The sequence below is a fragment of the Tripterygium wilfordii genome, chromosome 10, assembly GCF_013401445.1.
Source record: "Tripterygium wilfordii isolate XIE 37 chromosome 10, ASM1340144v1, whole genome shotgun sequence".
Lineage (NCBI taxonomy): Eukaryota > Viridiplantae > Streptophyta > Magnoliopsida > Celastrales > Celastraceae > Tripterygium > Tripterygium wilfordii.
The window spans coordinates 363,725-388,994 of record NC_052241.1 but is presented as its reverse complement, the minus strand read 5'-3'; the positions used below and the strand labels follow the sequence as shown (position 1 = coordinate 388,994).

Here is a 25,270-nt window from a genome sequence, read left to right as displayed (position 1 = left end):
ATAAAAGACCTGGCATGCCCAAGGTGATTTCCCAAGTTGGAGGGGATCACAATTCAAAGACCAGAGGCATGAACCCTCTTGGCTATCCTCAGGGCTGAATACAACTTAGCATGGTAATAAGAATACCTGTATTGAGAAAAATATAATCATATGCAGCCATCTCCAGGGAGCAAACTACCAGTCCATAAAATTCAATTTCATACCACATCTAAGAGTTACCTACTCGATCAATGTTACAAACGTACTCAGGATAGGAACTCTAATTCCGGCCCTTAGTGCAGTTAGCGGGACAGTCTATCCACTAGAACTCTACAAGTAGTGGTGCTCAAAAACAAATGACAATTATCATTTCCTGCCAGTGTAATCTTTCACAGTGCATTCCATTTAATTTACGTGGAACTGAAAAACCTCAATACAGTAAAAGATAATGGTGGATAGTCTTTAAGAACCACCATCACTATATCAATTTTCCTCCAAATCATAAAAAATGATGAGAATTCATTTCCGGGAAAAAAAAACTGATGCCCTTTTTTCTCCCTTAGGGTAATATAGTTTGGACCAACATTTCAGACTATACAAAACTAAACACACGTTCTTTACACGTTTGGTCCAGGCATTGGCAATTTATTGAGGTCAGCGGCAATGCATTTGCGTCAACTATGCTAGCTATACATGATGGCAACCAAAATCCACTGGTCTACCTTGTACTCACATTTGCAGCAGATTCATGCTGGAACCACCCCAGGACAATTGGAGAGGACTCTGGAATACAGCCTGCTTGCTTAGCTCACCTTTTTGAATTCTTCCAAAAGTAAATTTCTGATTTTCTTTCTTAAACCAGAGGCCTCTTCAGGTTTGAACCACTGCTTGCCAAACTGAAAATTGAAAATTGTCAACCAAGGAAAACAACACATGGCCCCGACACTAAAGAAGTTTTTTTGTCGTACAGTGAATTGAACAAAACAGAATATACTTCAAAGATTTAACAGGATGAAAAACCAAGGTACCATTGCTAAATCTTTCTTGTTGAGTCTTTCTGGTGCCTCTTCAATGAAGCGCTTCATGAAAAAGAGTACAAACAGTCCACAATCATAGTCATTTTTCTGTTGGGGAACCTGGTGAAAAATGCATATTTTAAAAAACATTAGACAAAAGTTTAATGCCCAAACCACGAAATTGAAACCTAATAGCAAATAACAACAATACTAATTCTTTTCTTGAACAATAAAAAAATTTATTGAAGCACCAAAAAAACCTAAACTCTTAACACTCAATACCTGCAAAACTGAAAAGCGATTCCCACTGTAGTTTTATAATCTGATTAACAGTTGTCTATTCAAAATTTTATGTTTATAAAGAAAAATGCGGGAAAAGGATGAAGGTGCTCAAAACTTGTCATCATCAACAAAGTCATAATCCCTAACATTTGGGATCTACCACATAAATCCTAATTCAAAACTATCAGAATCCAAATTTCTTCTCTCTGTTCTTCATTTGATGGTTTAGAGCTTTTCTTGTATTTATTAAATTTCTTAACTTGGCTCCGCACTACCTTGGCGCCTCTCTTAAGAGAATTATTTTATGAGAAAAGAAAAAAAAATACCCGTAAATTTTGGTCATCATGCAAATTTCAAGTGCTAAAGCTCACAATTTACAGTCATAGCTGCCACTTTACATGATTTTCTTGAACATCTCAGGCATAACCCTTAAGGAACCAATTTCTAAAAACTTTCATGGAATTATTAGTAATTTACGTAATGACAGAGTCAAGTTCAGTAAAACGATATTCCTTTGTTACAGAATGTACATATATTCTAATTTTTTTTCCCATATTGTCTCATGTCATATAGTGTACAACTTGTTTTGAAGATGTTTTTTTTTCTATGAAAAGAATTTATAGCAACACCGCCAAGAAGGTGCCAAAAGGATTACAGGATAGATAAACTGATTGCCTGAAGAATGATAAATACCTCTAATAAGATCAAACGATGGATGTTTGAATATTATATTTAAGAGGCATCAGCACCAAGGATGGAGACAAGTAATCCAATGGTGGGACTTCTAACTTCTAAGGGGTATTTGTCTGAATTCTGGATGCCCATAGACTAATTGATAGTTGGTGTATCGTAAGTGTACCACTACTTTCTATCAAATATGTTCAAAGATAAATGTCCCATATCGTCTAGTTTGGGTGAATTGTTTGTGCATATATGTGCTACCCTCTCCTCTCTCTAATATGTTCTTTTAGAGAGAGTGATGGACCACTATAAGCCAAATTTAACATGGTATCGGAGCAGGCCCGTAGTATTGGACGGCCTTACCTCCACCTGTTTATTGGGTCGGTTGTAATAGTTGGACCTTCATATTGATCAGCCCACAAGTGAAGAGAGTGTTACAAGATAAATGTCCCATATCGTCTAGTGCGGGTGAATTGTATGTGCATACATGTGGTACCCTCTCCTCTCTATAATATGTCCTTTTAGAGAGAGTGATGGACCACTATAAGCCAAATGTAACATTATCGAATGATACAATGTTTGTATCGTGAGATTTTTTGTTAGATTCCAATAAAATAAGCCTACAAATAGTGACATAAGAAATCTGCCTTTGGCAATAGGTATAGTATTGAATAGTACTGGGTATCATAGGGTATTAACCACTATGTTCCTACACACAAAGACCACAAAACAATCCAGGGAAGAAATTATAGCAACATCATATAACACACGAGTTTGAAATTGGATCTTACTGTGATAATTTTGTCATCAATCCTACGCGGTAGATTTTTCCATATTCTTTCTCCAATCGGAATATCTGAAGGAGCAACTTCTGAATTTAAATAATTCCATTCTTCTTTCAGAAAGCTACAAAACACAAGCAGCACAAGTTACATTTAGGAATATGATAAACTACAGAACACAAAAAGCAGCATAAGTTTTATTTCGGAATCATGATAAGGAGGCAATATTATGAAGGCCCACTTAAAACATGTGTCCTAAAAGAAATTTACTAAAGAGTCACAGACTCACAGCACATGATATCCTTGAACCCAATACACCATTTGATACAAGATTCTAGGAATTGTGCTAATTGCTAAATAATTGATTAATCATAAGAACTTGCACTAAACAAGTATAAACAATTATTTTCTTTGGGAACACGAGTAATAAAAATTAAAAACATTAATTGTTCGCCAGGGTTCTCTCATCTCACCGTTTAATGGTCTCAAAAATTGCTCTGCTGCAGTGCAGTCCCAATGAATCTAAATGAAGTATAATTGGCCCCGATTCATCTTCCTTGTCTGGAATGCAAATAATGACCAAGCTCCAATGAACACTGAATACATCATTGCATACAATAAGTTAAAAGATGACAAGGAAAAAAAGGCAAACATGAGAAGGGGATGTGTCACAGGGATCAGAAAGCTTAACATATGATTAGATTTAGTTCAACTAACAAGGAAAAAAGGGGGACTCCAACAGCTAAAGGTACAATGCACCAGATCATTAACTAGGCACCAATGAAGGCCTCAATAGTGCCTAAGAATAATACATCGATCATATCAAAAAGCCACATAATCACTGTACAGAATCTTTTATAGCCAAGAGAGTATCATTCAAAAGGACTGTCATGCATTGAGGTGTCTTGCATAGAGACATGAAATCTCCACTTTATTTTGCAAGAACAAGATTAAAGAAATCTATAGCACGCCCAAAATTCACGATCTTTTACATCTGGTAAATTAAACACTAAAAGAAAACTCACCAATACATAAAGATGACAAATATTTTATGATTGGCCATCTATAGATATTAACAGTTTATGTTCATTTCATAGATATCAACAGTGACAAATGCGTTCTCCAAACATTTCTAATCTTAACATAAAAGTAAGAGAAGATTAACAAAGCAAAACTCACTCTTCATGTACTGGAATAAGTATGTAGGCCTTCTGAAATATATTGACACCTTTCCACCACCTTCTGAACTTGATAAAGAAAGATTCTTTGTCACTCCCCTACATGCAACAAGGAAATATCACTATAGCAGGCTATTCTGACTATCAACGAAAGAAAAGCATAATGAAAGATTCCCTGGGAGAGAGGAAAAAAACATCGGAGACACTTTTCAGATAATCAGTACCAAAATGGCACCTATGATTTTTCCATATTGATGCATGTCTTAAAAAAAACACAGGGTAATCTGGATAATCTCATCAGTGGAAGTCGAAAACTACCTGGTATGACACAGCCTCTTTGAGCTTCTTATAGAAGTAAGTACTAAAAAAATGATAATAATCACATATTGCCCTATTCGCTGGAGACACTTGCCGCTGTAAATATCTAGCAATTTAACCAGAAAGCAATTAAACAAAAAAGCTCAGATATAACTGCATGTCAAAAATCATTCAATGAGATGATTAACAAGGAAAAATAACAAGCATCACAGCATTTAAAACACAGTGATGGCAAGATCTGAAGCACATTTGGACTGACAGTGCCATGAGAACTTCACCACCAACAAAGACAGAGTATACTGCTATTCGTGCATTTAAGAAACCTCACCTCTGATTCGATGTCTCATGGAACTTCATTAAGAATATAATGAAATACAAGATTGGTACCTCTCAGTACAATAAAACTAAGCCTTCCCAGCACCTTTACACATGAATTCTAGGTTATCCATGATACTCACACAATTGCAACCCGAATAATTGTGTAAAAGATCAGTAATAGTATCTATTAAAATCATATCAGATTCGAACCCAAGAAGATCAAACATACAATTCACTGAGTTTCATCTTAGAACATGCAATCTTACTATCAAGAAGCTTATCAAAAAAAAAACTTATCGAAAAAGACCAAGAGGTCATAGCAACTAAGAAAAAGTAACACAGAAATTAACAGGCGAAGAAAACCATAACAAAGATGAAACAAACACCAACAAACCCCCTTTAAGTTACTATAGCAGAAACAGCACCTCACTGTTCTTCCTATTTAGTACAATGTTCTGCATGGACAAAGAACAAACCCAGATCAAAGAAATTGCAAATCACCCCCTCTACCTGATATATAAATCAGCTTTTGCAGGACAACTACCAAATAAACTTAATATCCAATAGCACACACTTCAAAGCGCTCTTCTTATCACAGCACCTCACTAGGACCTATTGTTCTGACATAATGGGTCTAAGCAGCTTCTAAAAATAAATTAAACAAAACAAAAAAAGATGTATAGAAGGTTTCAAACAGCTCAAGAATAATGAACACAAAGGATGAAACTTAAGAAACTTTTCATGGACTCTGAGAGCACAGAGAACAATAGAAGTAAGGTTACAACATGATATCAAATTCATGCATCTTCTACTAATATCACAAGAGCTAAGAAGTGTGTAAGTACACTTACTGGATGTAGAAATTCATTATAGGCGATGTTAAATAGGCTTCAGGGCCGAGGCAATTTATATCTGTATAACAAATTTCCACAGATGCTGGATCGTCCCTGGGTCAAGAGATAAGGGGACAAGTGTACAGGTTGCATAGAAGTTCTATAGAAGCAATTGCCTAAATAAACTAAACTTCATCATTTTAAGGAACAATTTAGCTGTACCTCGATGGATAGTAGATCTTAGCATCCTTCATACTGCAAGTTTCACAAGAATAAAAGCCATCACCAATCAACCACAGAACAGTTAGCTGAGAAGTTTCAGAAGAATTCAATAAAATAAAAATTAAAAAAGAGGATGAAGAAAAATTAATAGAACTCCACAAAACCTTTCATCAAGTTTGTCTGCTTGCTCTGTGGTTTCTACAACTTCAGGTTCCTCGTCGTCTGAAAGAACAACAGTCTGCCCCTGTTAATGTTAGCATGGATTTAATCAGTCACAGACGAAACCCTGGCAGACAGGGCAGCCAAAACAATCTTATGATGGGAAACTGTAGGCAAAATCCCCGCAACTTTCATACACTCAGAAACTGTTCTTAAAATGTTTCAACCCAATTAAACCAACATTTGTTTTACAGGAGTTTTGTTTTCACTTTTCACTGGTAGCAGACCTGCTAAGTCTGATATTACACGATTTAAAGAAAAAACTTGGATATAAGATATACAGACTCCAATCTCTGTGTCCTGAGCATCCCACACCTAGTTACGTAGAAAAAGACAACCACACTTGAAAGTAAATCCAGCAAACTAAATCCGAGAGTCAAGTTTCTTTTTAAAAAATCCAGCTATGTCTCAAAAAGTGAATACTTCACAATGCTCAATTTGCAATAAGAGTGCAGTCCTTGACAGTGATTCTTTCAGTGGAAAAAAAATTCACATCATAATAAATTAGCAATTTCAGAATTCACAGGTGTACAAGCAAGAGCAGGAGACAGAGATGATGTCAATAACACACCTTTCTAGACCTCAAACCATTTGAAGACCAGACTCCAAAGATGCCCTTCCTACCCAAAAAAAAGAGGAAAAAAGTATAAGTGAAATGGAGTGAAGCATCAAATCAATATGAAAGGGACCTCAGACATAAGATAGAGGCACCAACACTAATATAAACTAACATTATATGGAAGAAATGAATTTTGCAGATAAGCCAATCCAAAACCCCTAGTTTCAGTATGAGATTAAAATCAAGAATGAAAATATCAAAATTCAAACTCAAGGGAGCCACAACTCTGTAGCGATACAATGTAGCAAGATAACATCTCCTTAGAAAATAATTCAAAAACTACACACAATTAAAAAAAATGGAAAAAAATGATTATGAAATGTCATACATCATTCTGAAAATCGACATGCATGTTCACAAAAATAGCAGAGAATTTACTACCATTTAATAAAGGTTATGAAATCAATAGCAGTATGCATGCCAAGGTAAAGGTAAAAGTAAACAACTCCCGTGCACAAGACTCCCACCGGGCGAAGTCGGGGGCATGCATGATGTACGCAGACCTTATCCCCACATAGATATGTGGAGAGATTATTTCCAAATTCCAGGTAAGCGTACGCCTAAGTACTAGAATATGACCCGCTAAGCGGTATCAGTAGGAAAGCACAGGAAAACTTTATATTCCATTGCAGCTAAACAGATTTCATATTTCAGTCATAAGCAGCAATATGTACCAATGAAAATAAAAGAAAAGAAAGTGGGAAAAAGAGAAACATGGAAACAAGTTCTTACTCCCTGGGAGAACAACTGGAGGGCTGGTCACAGCTATGGTTGAAGGGATACAAGGAAGAAGCTCTGCCTTTATGGTCACTATAAGACTTGAGATGTTTCTTTCCACTATGAGAAAGACTGCTGGCACATCCAAAAGGCAATTGCCTTGATGATGACCGATCCTTTTGTCTTTCCCTTTGCGATAAGTCTCCATTAGATTTTGTTTTACTTCGGTCACAATGACCCAAAATTGATAATTCGTTGTCAAATGCATTAGCCACCCTACAATCTGTCTGTACAATAATTTAAATATACACAGCCATTATGTTAAAGAGGATAGCGACAAGGAGTGACAAAGAAACATATGGATCACAGCATCATACCTTCTCTTCCATCTTTTTGCTGAAATGAGAGGCAAATGAGGATTGCGACCATAGATGAGATGATGTATCTCGTGTGCTGCTCTCTAAAGCACCTATGAGGAAAGGACGATGGAATCAGTTGCATACAGTCGCAAAAAGTTATCTCAGTTCAAAATTTTCCAACAGAACCTGGTCAATCAAGGAAAATATCAAAAGACAAATTGAGGCTCCTCAAACAAATGTCAGGAAAACATTTGTGAAGTTAAATAATAAAACCAACTTCCTAATTCAGAATTAAGCTTCTAGAATCACATTACATTAGTCTGGCACATAGTCCAACAATGGCATTTTATGCCTAGTAAAGAAAATGTTTTTCTAGGTAAAAGCAACCAAAATCATGTCTTTCCAATGTGAAGAAGAAAATATGCAGAAAGTTAGAATTACACATCAGCCAAAATTCAAGAATTAACTTTAACAGAGTCTCCATTATATATGATTCAATCAGTCTTCTTAACTTCTTAAGAAGTCAACAGAATTATCCACGACACTTTTTTTCAACCTAGATTGAATATTATTAAGACTTGGCCTAGTGGTAGAGTGGTAGGAGTGCGTACATGCATGTCCCTGACCCTGCCCACTACTGGAGCCTTGTGCCAGGGAATTGTTTGTTTGAATCGAATATTGTTAAGATGATCATAATAACATATCAATGTTTTTCCATCTTAATTCATTCATAAATAGTTCATCAAAGATAAATTAAGTCAACACGTGCTCATCCAGTACAAATACATTAGGCACATATGGCAACAAAAGAAAAGGCATCGGCTTGAAAAGTTTGACCATGTGGTCAAATTTACAAATTGCACATCTACAAGGCAAATAATGACAGAGTATAACAAAAAATGCATAAATGAATAAATCAAGTTCAGCCAAATACATTTATAATAAGCAAACTGAAGGAGCAAATTTTATGATATAGCAAAGAAGATATCCATGTAAATAAAGCCTTCTCTGAGTCTTGAGATGTAGGATATTTCATTATTTTGAAGGCATCAACTCCAGCAAGCCATCAAAGCTAACGCTGAAGCCTGTAAAACAAATAATCTGGAAAATTACATGAACAAACTGATACAAATATCCCACATTACTTAGATATGAGAGTTGTGATCTATTGATAAGGAGGGCAAATGCCTTCCTCAATCAGCCAACAAGTTTTCTAGGTTATGGCCTATTGGGCTTGCTTGTTACAACCAGCCCATATGTGGGTAGTGGTTGGTTAAGGAATGTATGGGCCTGTTGGGTGTGTGTATGGACGCGCACCTGGCCTGGTTCTTAACAATTGTTGTTGGCTGATTAAGGAAGGCATTTGACCAAACAATTCATGGACTGCAGAAGTTAACACCTTAAAGAGGAAAGGAAGGGATGGATAAATCAGGTCACAACAACATCGAAAGGAAAAAACCAAACAGGATAATGACTTCCAAATATAACTGTTCCTAGCTCCATAAATGCTAATGCAGATAGATCAAATTAAAATACAGTTTATGCACATAGAGACCTGGATTGTTTATTGCGTAGCAGCTATTATGATGTCCTAAATTGGACTTCTGCATAAATCCAAAAGCTTATTGAGATGACAAATCTCTGTTGACAGCAAAACAGCAACAATATGTTTTCAATGGAACAACCTGGATAAACCACAGCTGCAGGGATTTTCCCTAGGACTCCTCCGACACAGAGTGCACAGACAGACCACTCGGGGCCAACTAAAAGCTTAGCTATAAACCGCAGCAACAAGGGCTCTTGGCTTCATGAAACCCAGGATCACAAATCTCAAAGAAACTAAATACTAAACAGAAAACACTCATGCACACACACCTACACCCAGGAAAAAAAATTGAGGGAAGTCACTGGATATGGATTGTAATTGTCACAAAAACTACCAGCAGACTAGACAAAACCTCAGGAGTAATACCTGAGCTCGTGGATTGCGAGGCCTTCTCACATCCATCAGCATCCTGCCCAAATAAGAAGGAGAATAAACGATGCTAAATCATCACTCATAGAGTCACAGAGTCAAATATTGAACATAACACTTAACAGGTAAGAATTTGCAGAATTATTAGGTAGAAAAAGAAAGTACGCACCACTTGAACGGCGCGTTGAAGCCTCCTCCGCTCGCATTCCTTCTCGAGCGCCTTAATGGTCGCCCGAAGCTTCTCGCCACCGTCGCGCAAACGTTTGCCAATCGTCTGGATATTGCGCTTCTGCCTCTTAATCTGCTCTTCAAGGTCGCGATCGGATACTCTCGAGAAGTCATCTTTCGGCTGGTGGTCCATTGCCATTGGCGATGGTTTTGGCGGCGGCTCCCGAGTGTTCACAATCAGCAACTGCAGCGGCTCTGCGTCATCGTTTCTGTCCAAGAGGGCGTCCATGTCTAGCTCCAGTGGCCTCTTCCTTGGGTTCTTCTCCTCCTCCATGCATTTGATTGCGGAAAAACTTCAGAAATTTCTCCGTTTCTGAATTCGGACCAAGGAGAGAGGGCTGCAACTCCGTTCACAACATAGTGGAAAAGGATTTCGGAACAAACGAAATCACTCCAGTCTTCTGAGAACCCATTGGGCCCAAATTTTCACTACTCTCTAGCTGCGCCAGCCCAGACTTGGGTTAGACCTAGCTTGGCCCAATGTACCTCCATACCAAGTGGCCGTCTGGCCCAACTCCAAGGCCCATCAGAAACAGCTCCACATAAGATTACGTCCCAGTTCCCACCTAGGGTTAGGGTTTAAAAAAAATCGGTTTTGGGTTTAATAAAATAACGTTTTTACTAAATTTTTACATGTTTGAACCCTGATCATGATTGAATTTCGGATGTACTTAATTGACCAAACCCGAATTGGTTTATTTCAGACAAGTAAATCAGATAATAATCTAATCTGGGTTAGAGTCTTGATAGTAAATCGAATCAAAATTCTATGTTTGGACTTATACTTGGTTTTAAAGCGAACCAAAATTATGTGTTTGGATCCGGATTTTCAAACATATAACTTATATCTAAACTAAGTTTAACCCGGATTGGACATAGTTTTGATACCCTTAGTCCAACTAGTAGGGGTGACAAAAAATTATTTCTAAGTTGATTTCGAGTTGGATAACATAATATCTTTACAAAATATTTATATGTCCATACTCTAATCCGGATTGGATTTCGAACGTACGTAATTGATTATACTTTAAATCCGAACAAGTAAATCAAATAATAACTTAATTCAGATTAGGGTCGAACAAGAAAACTCAATAATTACCTAATTCGGATTTGGGTTTAAATTTCGGACATTCAAACTTGGCTTAATCCACAAATCGGTCACCCGGACGGAGTTTTGTCACCTGTACCCACCGGCCTCACGAACACGCATAAGTCGCACGATTGATATAATAATCTGAAGTCTGAATTACAGAAGATCCCGCTCATGCTTCTTTTTTACGGTGCTTACGAATCAAGCTCCTACATTGTGTTCTAGGGCACAAAGTAGCAGAAACCAAAAACCCGGTTGAGCCAGACACGCTCGACAAGATTCGCAGACGACCCCTCTCGCTGTACTCATTTCAATGGCTGACGCCCCAGCCCCTCCAGCGACCGAAGACCCCAGTTCCCAACAATCGGAACCAGATAACCCTACGTCGCAAACTTCCCAAACTGATCCAGCGTCCGTCGCACCAGCTCCACCGCAACAGCAGTCATCAACACCCGTAGCGCCAATCCCTAACCCTAATCCGAGTCCGGCTCTAGTGCCCCCACCACCCCCTCCAGTGGCATCCTATGCGCCACCACCGATGTCCGGTGCAGGTGCAACCGCCAGCGTCCCTCCTAGTGTCCCGTTTTTCCGTCCGGTTCCGCAGGTCTCGCCGATTCCGAATTACCAAAACCCTGGCGTGCCGCCGCCTGGTGTGAGTTCCGCGCCATCGATGATGCCCGGCTCGGTGCCGGCGCCCATGATTTCATATCAAGTTCCGCCCGGTCAGTCTATGAATCCGGCAATGAGACCTTATCCTCCAATGCCGAATGGTTATGTAGCTACTCCACAAGGGACCATGATTCCTGCCGGTGGGTTATTCCTTCTTTTGTGTCATATGTATCTCTCTACCTCTAATTTCACAATGTTCAAAATTCTCCAGCATATATCTCTCCAATTTTCGCCTTGTAACTCGTCTAAATTTATCATACGTTTATTTATAAGATTTTGGATATATGTTTGTAACTAGCTGTTCAATCAACGTGATAGTTGTATTTAGTTGTCATTGGATATGGCTGTTGTGCTAGTATATGGGACGGCTTAAACATTCTAGATTTCTGTCCATCAGTATAAGAAATTGTTAAGGAAGAATTGTATTATATAATCTTATTATTACGCATTGATTAGGTATTATTTATTTGTACTGAATTAGGTCACTATAAATTATGTTAATATTTTGATGTACTGGTGAGGATGATTTTGTTAAAGAGAAGTTGGGAAACATGTAAAACATTCGGAATAGGAGCATCGATGACGTCATGTTTTCTCCTACAGTGTCTTGATTGAATACCATGAGAGAGGTTGGAAGGCTACATATTGCTTAAGAGATTCACTTCTACAACTCCTTTTTTGGTATGCAAATATTCACCTGGTTCTTCTTGATTGGCGGCAGAATAATGCTAGTTTTGATGAACGCTTTTATTTTATGCACTTACAAGTTATACCAGCCCTGTAACTTTCCCCACAACTTTCAAGTTAAGGGTTACACACAATTCAGTGTTATTGCTAAATTATGCCCGGTTGTATCATTGTTCATTTTAGTAGGCTATTTTGTGGTAGTTATAGGGCCTCTTTCCCTTTCATGTTCTATGAATTGCGAGCAGCAGATCATCTTACAACCTGAGTGCTCATCCTTATGTTGTAAGGTATTGCTATCCTTTCAGTTAGTCTATCCATTTCTATTCCCCCTTGCTGTTTTTTTTCTTTGTTTTATATTTGCTCCACATTGGATTGCTAACAACTGAGATAAATTAAAGTGGCAATATCCTGTAGTTCAGTTTTGTATACTTAAATCACTTTTGAGCATGAGATGCTTGAAGTCTCATGCAACATGATTTCAAAAAAAAATTGTGCAATTGGTGGATGGAATAGTTTGACGATGCAATGGATGATGAGGTAAGTCAAGCTTTCCATATCCATGTTTATGAATTCGATGCTTTATTCTTAATGTTTCCTTCAGGTTGTCTGGTCAGCTGGTGATAGTTGCCATGCCTGTTGATGTCATCTCTAATATGATTTTATGTGTGGTAATAACACTTTATTATTTTCTTCCAGAAATTGATTTTTTGCATTGTCAGTTCAGAGGAAAAATAATTATTGACTACTTAATTTGTAGCCATACACTGACATATCTGCATAGATGCTTGTTTTGTTTTTGTGCAGGACTTTCTCGATATCCTTCTCCATACCCAGCTATGGTTCGACCTGCATTTCCTCTACGACCACTTGGAGCAGTCGGCATGCTTCCGGGAGTAGCACGTCCCCATTTTCCTGGTATCCCAGGGGTTCGGCCGATTATCCCTCCTATTGTGAGGCCAGTTGATCCTTCTGTTACACCAGTGGAGAAACCTCAAACTACAGTATATATTGGCAAGATAGCGCCAACGGTGGATAATGATTTTATGCTCTCTCTCCTTCGGGTGGGTTGGCAATTATTCGACTCTATCTGTTCATACTTCATAATTGCACACGCAAACGAAATTTACTCCACCAAGGGGCCATTAGGATCCATTATTGAAGATTTTTTAGTAATTTCTCATTTTTGTATGGTCTGTAGTTATGTGGACCTGTTAAGAGCTGGAAACGAGCACAAGATCCTTCAAATGGGACTCCTAGAGGCTTTGGATTCTTTGAATTTGAGTCAGCTGATGGGATTCTACGTGCATTAAGACTGCTTAGTAAATTTGATATTGATGGGCAGGAGCTGGTGGTATGTATGCAGATCAAATTTTACTCAAGCAAACCTTGTTGCTATTTGGTTTTACAGCATTGGGTGATTGAATTGAATGAAATTTGATAAGCTTCAAATTTGGATACCTTTTGCAAGTGATCTCTCCCTTACCTCTTATTTTTAAGAACATGCTGACAAGAAGGGAGGAGTGATACTCTTTTCATAAAAATATGTGACTATTGAAAATCTCTATTGACAAATATGAGGGTTCTGTGGAAATTTAATTGAATGTATGGCCTGAAAACATGGAACTAGATGGTGATTGTTGGATAACTGGCTGCCATAAGTTGGTGGTAAATGTGCTCCCGCATAAACACGGGTTGTACCATGGGTCATGGATGTTTTGATTAAATTAAAGTTTTAATGCTTATTACCCATTTGAATTTGTATTGTTATAATGACTTTTGCTTGGATTTTCATCATTTTATAAAAAAAAAACAGTTAAATGTTAATCAAGGAACGAGAGAATATCTCGAGCGATATGTGGAAAAGAAAACTGCAAATGCGAAGAAACTAAAGGAAGGTCAAGCTGCTGAGGATGGGAAAGAAGGGGATAATGCTTCAGGTGTTGAGAAGAATGAAGTTCTTAAATCCTTTGCTGAAGACTTGAAGGAGGAAAATGATGCGGAGAGTAAAGATAACAATAATTTTTCCAACTTTGGGATCGTGACTGATGAAGACAAGGAAGATGATCAAGATGCCCTAGATAAGCTTACAAATATGATAGATGAGAGGTTAAAGACCAAACCGCTGCCTCCACCTCCTGCACAAATACCTGCTGATAGTTCTGGGCATGCAAACCCAGAACTGCTGTCTAAATTGAGGGAGGGAGACTCTGATGTGGATATAACTAAAAATGGTAAGTTTCAAAGTAACTGAATGAACGTCTATGCTATTTTGTATTATGAAAATTAAGCTGGTGCCAACAGAGAAAATTAATGAATACATTCTTTCATTCTATTTAGACATTTAAAATATTTGTTATTGTTACTGGTAGCATTCTTAAAAAGTTTGATTGTGAAGTGCTGGTGTTGTGAATCTGATATAATTGATGTCTCAAATTTTGCAGATGCAGTCAATGATAGAAATGATGATGAGACAACTAGTAACAACAAAGCAACAAGTGAGCATGATAAGCCTGAAACAAGCTCACCTGAAAGGAGTAGAAGATATGACAGAAGAAGCAGAGAGAGAGACAGAGACATAAAACGAGACAAGGAACGGGAAATTGAGAGATACGAAAGAGAAGCAGAGCGAGAACGAGTAAGGAAAGAGAGGGAGCAAAGAAGAAAGATAGAGGATGCTGAACGTGAGTATGTGGAGTGCCTTAAAGAGTGGGAGTATAGAGAACGAGACAAAGAGAAGCAGCGACAGAATGAGAAGGAGAAGGAGAAAGACAGGGAACGTAAGCGCAAGAAGGAGATTCTTTATGATGAAGAAGAAGATGATGATAGTTCAAGGAAAAGGTGGCGAAGGAGTACACTGGAGGATAAGAGGAGAAGGAGACAACGAGAAAAAGAGGACGACTTGGCTGACAGGCTAAAAGAAGAGGAAGATATTGCTGAGGTCAAGAGGAGGACTGAGGAAGAACAGCAGCAGCAACTACAGAGAGATGCATTGAAACTTTTGTCCGGACATGTTATAAATGAAAATGAGAAAAAAGTAACGGTAGAAGAAAGCAGTTCTGAAGGTGAAAATAAAGCAATTGAGCAGGATGAAGGTAATCTACACCATCCAGGTAAGTATTTAAGGCTTATTTTCTGCGTTACATGTACTTTTATTCTCCATCTTCCTTGGAACAGTCACCAACACGGAAAAAGGGTCCCGGCCTGGGGGGGGGGGGGATGGTAACAAGATTAGCGACGTTTTTCATTTTTTTAAGGGATTACATGGCAGGTGATGGAGCTTTACAGAATGGTACTAGTGATGATTCAGCGACAGTGGCAAATGCGGAATCAGAAATGCGGCAGAGTGGCAATGCCCCTTCAAGAAAGTTGGGGTTTGGTTTAGTTGGTTCTGGAAAACGAACTGCTGTTCCATCTGTGTTCCATGAGGAAGATGATGATGATGCACACAAGGATAAAAAGATGAGGCCCCTGGTTCCCATTGATTATTCAACTGAGGAATTGCAGGCCGTCCAACCTAGTGTTTCTGGAGAACAACCTGTAAATCTGGCTGCTGTGGCAGAATTTGCGAAGCACATTTCACATGTTGCTTCCAAAGAAGAGAAGCCTGATGCAGAAAAAGAAAGAAGCAGACGTGATCGTTCAGGCCAGAGGGATAGAGACAGGAATGATGAGGATAATAGTCGAACCAGGGATAATAAAAAAGAGAAGACTTATAACCGAGAAAGGGACCGAGAGGTCAAGACATCAGATAATAAGAAGCTCTTGGATGCAAAACAACTGATTGATATGATCCCAAAGACCAAGGAGGAATTGTTCTCATATGAAATAAATTGGGCTGTGTATGACAAGGTAAACAATTCTTCCGATGCTTTACTATATTAACAACTTTGATTTGAGATGTAGTGCATGTGCTTTCCTTTAAGGGGGCAAAACAAAACGCTTTGCGTATGAATATTCTGGTGATTGTGTTACGGCTTTCCTTCTTTCATTTATTTATTTGTCTTTTTCATTGTGCCATAGTCCATACACCATACATCTTCTGATGCTCAAGTATATTAACTGCCTTTAGTTTCGGTGGTTAGCTCTTGGCTTCATAATTTTGTTGTTTAGTACTCATGCAGCACGTTTAGCAGTTGGTTTTTGGGAATTTTTTTTTAAAAGTATGCCGTAGGTTTAAAGCGGATGAATTTCTTTGTAATACCCATTTCCCATGGTCAATTGGACTTACAAAATGTCGTTTTGATAGGGGTGGGTATCCGACTGAGAGTTATTCTCTATTGATAATCCTACTCTTCATGAATAATAGTTTTATACACTAAGCCAATGCGTGAATAATAGGTTTGTGATAAGCCAATACCTTCACATAAAGTCCGTAAAAAAAAAATTGTCATGTGCTGATCTACATGATTGTTTACCGATGCAGAGTTCTTTACATTTATCATATGGCCTCTTTGTTTTTGTTTTATGGGGACTATGATACTATTGCTGGGTATAGGGGCCTGTACTGCGCTCATCTGGTAAGCAACAGTCCAGCTACCTAGTGAAATTAGCTGTTAGTGCATGCTATGCATGTGATCGCATGTGATTTAATTAGTTGGCTTAAAGTTTTGAAAATGGTAAAAGTTGTGACATTTATGGGTGCTGCAACTTCTTGAGGTAGTGTGAAACTGTTGTAAAATTAGTACTTAAAGAACATCCCTAAAGGTATTTATTTTATTATGATAAGGGCAACTTAAGTTCTGATTTTGTTTTCAGAAAATGTAGGAAAATTAAACAACTCTTTTGGGTTAAGGTTATTATAAATTCTTTCTTATACTTGTTTTGTTGTGCATCTTCACAGCACGAATTGCATGAGAGAATGAGACCATGGATATCCAAGAAAATTACAGAGTTCTTGGGAGAGGAAGAAACCCCCCTTGTAGATTACATTTTATCAAGTACTCAAGACCATGTGAAGGCATCCCAGATGCTGGAGCTGCTTGTGTCAATATTAGATGAAGAAGCTGAAATGTTTGTGCTGAAGATGTGGAGGATGCTCATTTTTGAAATTAAGAAGGTGGAGACGGGTCTTTCCTCGAAGTCAAAAGGCTAGCGGAAGTCTACTTGATTATCGCCCTGCACAATATGATGCATGACCATTGCTTTTCAGGTGGCCTAGTTTCCCAGTAGCAGAGATTAGACAATAGATTGTATGAATTAAGCTTATTTTTTGTTGCCTTTTACTGTATAATCACTTACCGTCTGCAAATGCATCTATACGGTTCTGCTGGTCCCTTTTCTTGCATCAAAAGCTGCATGTGATCCAGAATTGTTTGCTGAATGAATGATACATTTTTAGTTACTTGCTCCTGGGTGTGATTGCTTATCATCTGTAGCCGCAGGCCTCCGGTTTGATCTATACTGTCCCCATCATGAGTTTAGCAGATTAGAGAGATTAGACTTCTTTGTTCACACAAAGGGAGTGATGCGATAGAACAGGACAGGATTGCTAGATGCGAACCAAGTCCCAATTAAGCTGAGAACATAGTGCTCAAAGAAGCGAGTCACTCTCAGCTTCCTCTTGAATAAAGCTATCCCCATTTGTTGCATGGCTAGCTCACCAACTTACCATAATTCGGCAATCTAAAAAGTTGGGCCAATTTTAAACTTGGGCTGTCAATCTAACCCACTATATGCTGGCGACGGCTGAGACTGACTGAAACCTATGCGGGAAATAGCACTGAAATTGTTGGGCATGAGAGTTGTATTTGTGACCTCCTGCATTTGCAAGGAGTTATCATAATCAACTTCATCATCCCAACAAAAGAAAACGGGAAACTTTGTATGGGATCTGTTCTTGATAAAATATTAAAATATCAAGTTCCTTACCTCTAAATGTAACTAGAGGGGCTTCTGCCTCAAATGGCAAAACTTAACACCTAGTCAGACAAAAAACATTCAAAGGAAGAGTCTGCATATCTAAGCTCAGACTTTTAAACGTAATAGGTAAATTCACCTGTTTTCAAACGAATCAAACGTCTTTCACAAAAGGAATGCTCTAATAACCATCCAATATAATCCCTCTTAATTCAGTTAGAAAACATAACTAAGACATTATGCAAAGTCACCTGCACTGTCTTCCCAACAACCATTGATTTTAGTTGTTAAAGCCAATCGAGCCGGAGCTCCGGAGCCAATCGCAAGTTATGAGTAAACTCTGTTTGATAATCCCTTTCGGAGTGCAAGTTGCCAGGGCAAGCCTTTTTAAGACCTGCACTTGTAGAATAACCCCTGACACAGAAAGCACAATACCAGCATCATCGCAAGAGGATCTAAATAAGAAGAAGCAACACCAAATGGATATTCCGATTTTCATTTATCTGTATTTTACACATTTACATACATGATAACACCATCACAGTCCAATGTGGACTGGCTTTTCCCTTCTCTATAAAATCTACCCTGCCATTTTTCTTTTTCTTTTTTTGTTCATGTTGTTCGAAACAGGGATAAAATGGCTTGCAATAATACTAACTACTAAGAAAGCCAATACAGACTATTATCATAAGGAATTGGATGAAGGACAAGTAAAACTGTATAAATTATGATGGTCACCAGAAACTGTCATCAACTCCCACAGCAGTTGATGGGTTATTTTCCTCTTCCTCTAGCTCCAACTCAGGCTCTCCAGGCCCAAATTCAGTTGTTTCGATGTTAGCAAGGTTCTTCAGATCAACCACAGAAAGCTCATCTAAGTGACTGACCACCAGGTCTGCTGCCCCAAGCTCATACACAGGATGCTTGCTAGCAACAGCTACACACTTCATCCGTGCATCATGGGCAGCCTCCACTGTTTGATTAGAGTTCCCAAACACAATACAGCGTTCCGGAATAAATCTTAGAAGCTGTGCTGCATAACTAAACATCTCTGGATCAGGCTTTCCCCTGTGAACATCCTCTGCGGCAACAATTGCAGTGAAGTACTCTTCAATTCCTATCGACCCAATTGCAGTTTCAAGAGCCTTTCGAGGGCGAGTAGAAACTAATGCCATTGGTATCTTGTAATGCATCAGAACATCAACAAACACCTGAGACCCAGTTCGTAGTGTGTATATCCCACCTTGCAAAGCTTGATAAATTTCTTCCTTCCGAGCACCAATTTTTCTCACCTGCAATGGGTCTCTTGACCAGCAAAGAACTTCGGAAATTGCCTGCTCGTTCTTCATGCCCTCTATTCGTTTCAAAATGAAAGTTGGAGGAGGGGATTTTCCTTCTTCTTGAGAAACAGCCATCCATGCTTGCTTCTCAAGATCAGGATTTTCTTCAACAATAACTCCGTCCCATTCAAATATGGCACCTAACCAACCACAACCCATCCTTTCTTGTCTAAGCAATGGATTATGTAATGATGGGTCATCTGCTTTATTCTCTGGTGGCCAAAACCCTGGTTTTTTATCAACCCCTATATCAGTGTCAATCTGATAGTTCCAAATTCGGGGTATTTGATCTTCCTCTCTAGATGAGTAGGCCTCTTTTGCCAGCTCCATGGCAAGAGCCTTAACTTTAGAATTCACTACCTTGACTTTCACTCTAGGCACAGAATGCAGAGGAGAAACAACTTCTCTGCCCATTAATTCAGTTAAAAGGAGTCGACAACTATCCAACGATTTCTTCGTGCATGTCGCATTCCTAGAAGGAATCCCTCCACATCGTGGCCTATACCAAATAAGAGACGTCGCGGCAATTGAGTCCAACATTTTTAAACGTGACAACAGATACTAGAACTCGACAACTAATTCAATTTTCTATCTCTCTGTCTCTTGGAGCTGTGGAACATAATACGATCAATACCACCCCAATTCGGCCTGTGTTAATATTTAAAAGCCAAACCACAAGAGATAATCAAATTCGTATAGGAACGGATGGAAGATGAAGAATAAATCCAGTCTTCTTTCCACAAACCCCAACTTTATCACCAACAAACCACCGTTAAAATCCCCTTCAAGCCAAACTAAGCATAACCGACAAAACCCCAGCAATCAAAAACCCCAAATTTCAAGGAAAATTAAGGGGAGCCGAAACCCAGATAGTAGAACAAAGCATATACCGAACAGCGATTTTGACCTATAAAATCTTATTTAAAGATTGTATATACAGAGAGGAAAGGATAACGAAGAACCTGGGGCGGAATCAAACGTCGACTAAAGATTGAACAGCTGAGATTATAGAAAGAGAGACGAGTAACTAGATTCTTCGCAGAAAGGATGACGTGAATCTCTCTCTTTCTTTCTTGTTGATTCTTGAAGAAGAAGAGAAGAAGACGTGTTTTCGTATTTTCTGTACCAAACGGATCCAAAACATTGGGCCTATGGGCTTTAAATGAAGTTCCCGAATGGGCCGCATGATAGGTCCAAAATTCTCTACTCTCATAGGTGAGCTTTATTTACACCCCTGTTTTTACCAATCACACCCTGATATATCTACGCACCATAAAAATTGAAAAATAACTAATCACACCCCAAATAATAAAAAATTGACACATTTATTAAACACACCCCAATGACAAAAAAACATAACAAACAATGATCTCATTTTTTTGATAAAAAAATATGTACAATACACGAGGGCATGTTCGAAGAAAGTCCGAAAAAGAAATTTTCAAGTGAAAAGATAAAACTTCCACAACATGTAGGCCAAGTTAACTAAGAAGCTATAAAAGTTGTATCCTAGAAAATCCAAAATATGCATAAACTAACTCCAAAATTCTGCACAAAACAACTCCAAAATCTACACCAACTATCTTCAAAATTATGCACAAATAGCTTCAAAATCTGAACCAAAGCAACCCCAAAATCTACATAATACAGCTCCAAAATCTGCATATATCATTGTCCCTGATAAAGAAGTTGAAGTCATCGATTTATTGTTTCCGAGAGAATCCACATGAGCTTTTTGAGAACGATGAGGACAAACGAAGGAGTCGGGAGGATTCTGGAGATCAAGAACTGGATACCAGAGATAAGTTGCAAGTTAGGTTTGAAGTGCGGTGTATTAATCCTATACTTAGAAAAACATATGGTCAAACGTAAATTGACTAGAGTTGAGGTGTAATTTATAAAAATTAGGGTGTAATTAAAGCTCACCACTCTCATATTACGTGCAAAAAAACATAAACTTTTTATGTGGGCTGAAACTACTTCTTGTGGGTTACATGGGCCTTGATGCTTTTATTAAGGGGCTTTTTTTTTAAGAACGGATAATAGATATTCGAACCCTAATTATTAAATCACAGAAAGACTCAATAATTTGTAGTGAGAGGTAAATAAAATCAAACATACAAAAAAAAAAAAAAAAGTAGCACATATACATTTTTTTTTGGTCCATATCTCCTTGATGTGATTGTTTAATTGGTTAAAATACTAAAATAGAGATTAGAGAATACATAATGCACCACCGTTCTAAACTTTTTGTTTTGGGGTACTAATCACTATGTTGACATATTGAAAGAGAGAGAGAGTCATTAGTTTGCTTCAATTGGTGGTGGTTAAGCAAATACCAAATAGCACAACTAATTAACCTTAAGGGGTTGACCGAGTTGATTCATAGTATTGTATGTTAGTATGTAAATCCATGGGTTCTAGGTTCAAAATTTCTCGTCAATACTTTGGGACCACACCCTGGTAAAATATTAACGACTTATCCTGATCCCATGTAGGGAACTTCCAAAGAATGTAGTGTACGAGTCCAATGATTTACTCTACTAGAGTGGGTCCAGAGTGTTTTGGAGAGATTTTCACAATATTTTTTATTTAAAAAATGACAGTTAATTATGGCATTGTTTAGTAGTTATGATTAATACCTCAAATAAAAAATTTAGATTGATGATGCATTACGCATTCTCTAACCACTATTTTAACTAAACAAAAATTCATAATTTCTTGTCTTAAAAAAGGCATTTCTAAAGGAAAAATATTTTTCGTGAAATTATCATATGCTTGTTTGACAATATGGTGTGCGAGTTATTGTACAAACCCATTAGTTTACTCGGTGAAAGATAGTGATTGTTGATTCCTACATTAATTTTCGGGTGTAGCTGTGGTTTTTATGTACAGAGTTGAATATTTCAACAACTCATAAGAAACTGTAATAAAACGATATTCGAAGGTAACCCATGATGGTGGCTCAAGGGTACATCCGGTGCACATACACTGGCGAACTATTTACCGGTGCACCGGACTTAACTTTTTCACAAAAATATAATGCATCCAAAATATAAATAATTTGAACCATTGGATTTTAAATTTATCTTTACATCTCATAAAAATAAAAAGATTAGTTACCTAACTCTCATCCTGTGATTCATGTTTGTTATTATTTACTAAAAATACTTAAGTAATTTTTCAAGAAATAAATTACATCATTAGATTCACCATGATAAATAATAATTTAGTGCACCAGTTTAGGTAATTGAGTTTTTTTTGAGTAAAGAAGAAGTGGATGAGGAGGCTCGAACTCGATACATCTATGAGATATCACACACATAAATGTCATATAAATTACTCGTTATTTTCAATAATTGAGTATTCTAGTGCACAACTAATAAGCAATATTCCATGATTGCAGTTGAATTAATTATGTGATATTATTTATTTTTTGACGTTTATGATATATCTTTGGGTTGAGCGCCTGGGGATATTATCATCAACTATAAAAATAGATTGTGATCTCTTTATTTTATTTTTATTGACATTTCTGATATCTTTTGGTTGCGCGCCTGGTGATATTATCAATTATAAAAATTGATTGTGTTTAAGGTTTTATTAGGTAACACATATGGTATGCATTTGGTGGTCAGCTTTGAAATCGAATGAAATATTTGCTTTTTTTTAATATTGGGAAAGGGGATCGGGAGGCTCGAACTCGAGAGTCGATACCTCTATGAAATATCACACATATGAGTGTCATTTAAGTTGCTCGTGATTCTCGAATGGAATATTTTCTTATTAATTATACACATTTATTTTTATATAAGTCATTTTGAATTTCTAACACTTAAAAAAATGTAGAAATGATTTTACTATTATTTTTTTATGTGGCAAATGATTTTATTAGCTGATACGATCGTAGGAAAAAGAATGAAAACCAACACCTGTCACATATATAAATATTTGAAATTATTTTAAACTGGTTCATTATTAAAATATTAATTAAACTATATATGTAATAAAAAAAAAACACTATCCATTTGTATCAGCATCAAATCAGCTATTGATTTCTTTCAGAAAAAGATCAGCCTTTGATCCTATATCAACGGCTAGAGATTCAGTCATCATGTCATGCAGGTGACGAGACTTTTCCGCCTAAGAAGATAGAATATTAAAAGCAACTTTCATTGTCAAGCTTGGCTTCCATCCATGCTCGAGGGTGGAGGAAAAAAAAAACTATGATGTGGAAAATATTAGGTACTCGACCCATTTAAAATTCGAAAATCGATTTTATAGGTATGTAAATGGTTTTGGTTTTGATTTTCAAATTCGTCACAGTTTAGGATCGATTTTGATTTTTTATATCGGGTTTAGAGTACCAAACCATTTAATAAAATTATTTTTGGTGGCTGTAATTTGGATGTTGTCGACTAGTTGTAGACTTGTTTGATATTGTTGGCTTTTTGTAAATTTGTTTTAGATTATTGAATATATTATATTATGTTATTTTTAATGCATTATTGGGGTTTCGGATTTGAGTTTGAGGTCGGTTAAGGTTCAAATCTACGGGTTTATAAATGGTTATCTGATCATTTGTGAAAAAATAAAAAATATTAAAAGTTAATTGGTAAACTGGTATCCGATGGTAAATGATTATCTAATGATTCTGGTTTTGGAAATTTAAATGATTTTTTGGAATGGTTTTGGATTTTTTTGGTATAGGATACTTTAAATAGAAATGGGTTGATATCCCTTAATAAGGTTATGAAATGATTCCGGTTTTAGAAATTTCAGTGATTTTTTGGAATGGTTTTGGACTGATATTGGGTATTTGAAATGGAAATGATTTTGATATTTCCTAATTAGAACGCTACCAGATCCGTTGCCATGGCTTGTTTGAGAATGCAGTGAGGTCTGTTGCAACTAAACACAGTTGCAACACACTGCCAAACTCATACTAAGACTGGGCTTGTTTGGGAATGCTGTGAGGTGCTGTGAGGTGTGGTGTGGTGCGGTGAGTTATAAAACCGTGGTGCTGTGAGGTGAGTTGAAACGCAAAAAGCTGTTTGGCGCATCACTTTTAAAACTGTGGTGCTGTGAGGTGCGTTTGGGGTATCTAAATTACAGTTATATTAGATGACTAATAATATTAATATAAAATCACTTAATGTTTATATTGTACATTAATCTAAAATAAAATAATTGACCTAATTTGATTACGTAGGACAATTTAACATACATTGTAAGCGTATGGGAGTGCTGTGAGGTAAAAAGCTATGGTGCTGTGAGGTGAGTTGGAACGCAAAAGCTGTTTGGTGTGTCACAAAAAACTGTGGTGCTGTGAGGTGTGTTGTAACTGAACGCAGTGCAAACGCATCGTAAAACACCCACAAGACATGCATTTGTTGTTCTTGCTCACCAGTTTACTCAGTCATTGGTTTGCTTGTATTCAAGTTGATCACCTTCTGCCCGGAGAGAAGTTGTAGTAATACCATACCGAAGCTGTAAACGTCGCCCGAGGCATTTACATGGCGGTTCATTCTGTATTCAGGATCAACATAACCCCATGTCCCTCTCACTTCTGAGCTCACAAAAGACCGACTCACATAAGATTATTTTGAGCTTAAATTCCAGATTTGAGGTACTCATAGTCAAGTGACCGTGGCTGCTCCTACAGAGCCCCGATTGAAGCGATTTCAGTGGCAGTGGAAACTGGACTTCTCAAGCTTTTCGTGGATATCAAGTTTGCTAAAATTCGGATCACGGATGAGGAAGTTACAGGTGTGCGAAGTGAGGTGCAAAATCAGATCAAGTGCAGAGTTCAAACACTCAAATGATTTAGGCCCAATTTCAAGCCCACACGAAGTCCATGTCGCCCAGCCCTTTTAGGGGCAAATTTGTCATCATCTAAACA

General features: G+C 37.6%; 3 protein-coding genes across 6 annotated transcripts; 1 reads left to right on the top strand and 2 right to left on the bottom strand.

The window, feature by feature from the left end:
- Positions 1-322: 322 nt before the first annotated feature.
- Positions 323-10,117, bottom strand: LOC120007700 (ubiquitin-like-specific protease 1D). The gene is made up of 14 exons (XM_038858096.1): positions 9,668-10,117; positions 9,496-9,538; positions 7,542-7,633; positions 7,180-7,451; positions 6,400-6,448; positions 5,774-5,853; positions 5,610-5,642; positions 5,406-5,501; positions 4,237-4,342; positions 3,920-4,017; positions 3,214-3,336; positions 2,750-2,864; positions 1,008-1,115; positions 323-875 (listed from the first exon to the last, which is right to left on the bottom strand). Exons 1-14 carry the CDS (start codon positions 9,998-10,000, stop codon positions 783-785), a joined length of 1,641 nt encoding a protein of 546 aa, XP_038714024.1. The 5' UTR covers positions 10,001-10,117; the 3' UTR covers positions 323-782.
- Positions 10,118-10,961: 844 nt separating this feature from the next.
- LOC120008063 (RNA-binding protein 25-like) lies at positions 10,962-17,475 on the top strand. 3 transcript variants are annotated; one of them, XM_038858572.1, is made up of 7 exons: positions 10,962-11,625; positions 12,977-13,233; positions 13,371-13,523; positions 13,986-14,403; positions 14,614-15,282; positions 15,441-16,021; positions 17,013-17,475. In XM_038858572.1, exons 1-7 carry the CDS (start codon positions 11,130-11,132, stop codon positions 17,262-17,264), a joined length of 2,826 nt encoding a protein of 941 aa, XP_038714500.1. In that variant the 5' UTR covers positions 10,962-11,129; the 3' UTR covers positions 17,265-17,475. The 3 variants fall into 3 exon arrangements, with proteins under 3 accessions (XP_038714500.1, XP_038714501.1, XP_038714502.1); XM_038858573.1 differs by lacking the exon at positions 10,962-11,625 and adding an exon at positions 12,089-12,166 and having other exon boundaries at positions 12,418-13,233; XM_038858574.1 differs by lacking the exon at positions 10,962-11,625 and adding an exon at positions 12,173-12,459.
- Positions 17,476-18,488: 1,013 nt separating this feature from the next.
- On the bottom strand, positions 18,489-20,483 carry LOC120008064 (5-amino-6-(5-phospho-D-ribitylamino)uracil phosphatase, chloroplastic-like). 2 transcript variants are annotated; one of them, XM_038858576.1, is made up of 2 exons: positions 20,331-20,483; positions 18,489-19,867 (listed from the first exon to the last, which is right to left on the bottom strand). In XM_038858576.1, the coding sequence occupies exon 2, from the start codon at positions 19,780-19,782 to the stop codon at positions 18,763-18,765; it is 1,020 nt and encodes a 339-aa protein (XP_038714504.1). In that variant the 5' UTR covers positions 19,783-19,867; positions 20,331-20,483; the 3' UTR covers positions 18,489-18,762. The 2 variants fall into 2 exon arrangements, with proteins under 2 accessions (XP_038714504.1, XP_038714503.1); XM_038858575.1 differs by having other exon boundaries at positions 18,489-20,483.
- Positions 20,484-25,270: the final 4,787 nt, after the last annotated feature.

What these genes read in the sequence shown, in the direction of transcription:
- LOC120008064 (XM_038858575.1), bottom strand. Translation starts at nt 19,908, where the DNA reads ATGTTGGACTCAATTGCCGCGACGTCTCTTATTTGGTATAGGCCACGA.
- LOC120008063 (XM_038858572.1), top strand. Translation starts at nt 11,130, where the DNA reads ATGGCTGACGCCCCAGCCCCTCCAGCGACCGAAGACCCCAGTTCCCAA. An exon ending in TGTGGATATAACTAAAAATG is followed by an intron (nt 14,404 to 14,613) that starts GTAAGTTTCAAA and finishes CAAATTTTGCAG; the next exon opens with ATGCAGTCAATGATAGAAAT. An exon ending in ATTGGGCTGTGTATGACAAG is followed by an intron (nt 16,022 to 17,012) that starts GTAAACAATTCT and finishes GCATCTTCACAG; the next exon opens with CACGAATTGCATGAGAGAAT.
- LOC120007700 (XM_038858096.1), bottom strand. Translation starts at nt 10,000, where the DNA reads ATGGAGGAGGAGAAGAACCCAAGGAAGAGGCCACTGGAGCTAGACATG. An exon ending in GCAAAAAGATGGAAGAGAAG is followed by an intron (nt 7,452 to 7,541) that starts GTATGATGCTGT and finishes ATTATTGTACAG; the next exon opens with ACAGATTGTAGGGTGGCTAA. An exon ending in ATGGTTTGAGGTCTAGAAAG is followed by an intron (nt 5,854 to 6,399) that starts GTGTGTTATTGA and finishes TAACATTAACAG; the next exon opens with GGGCAGACTGTTGTTCTTTC.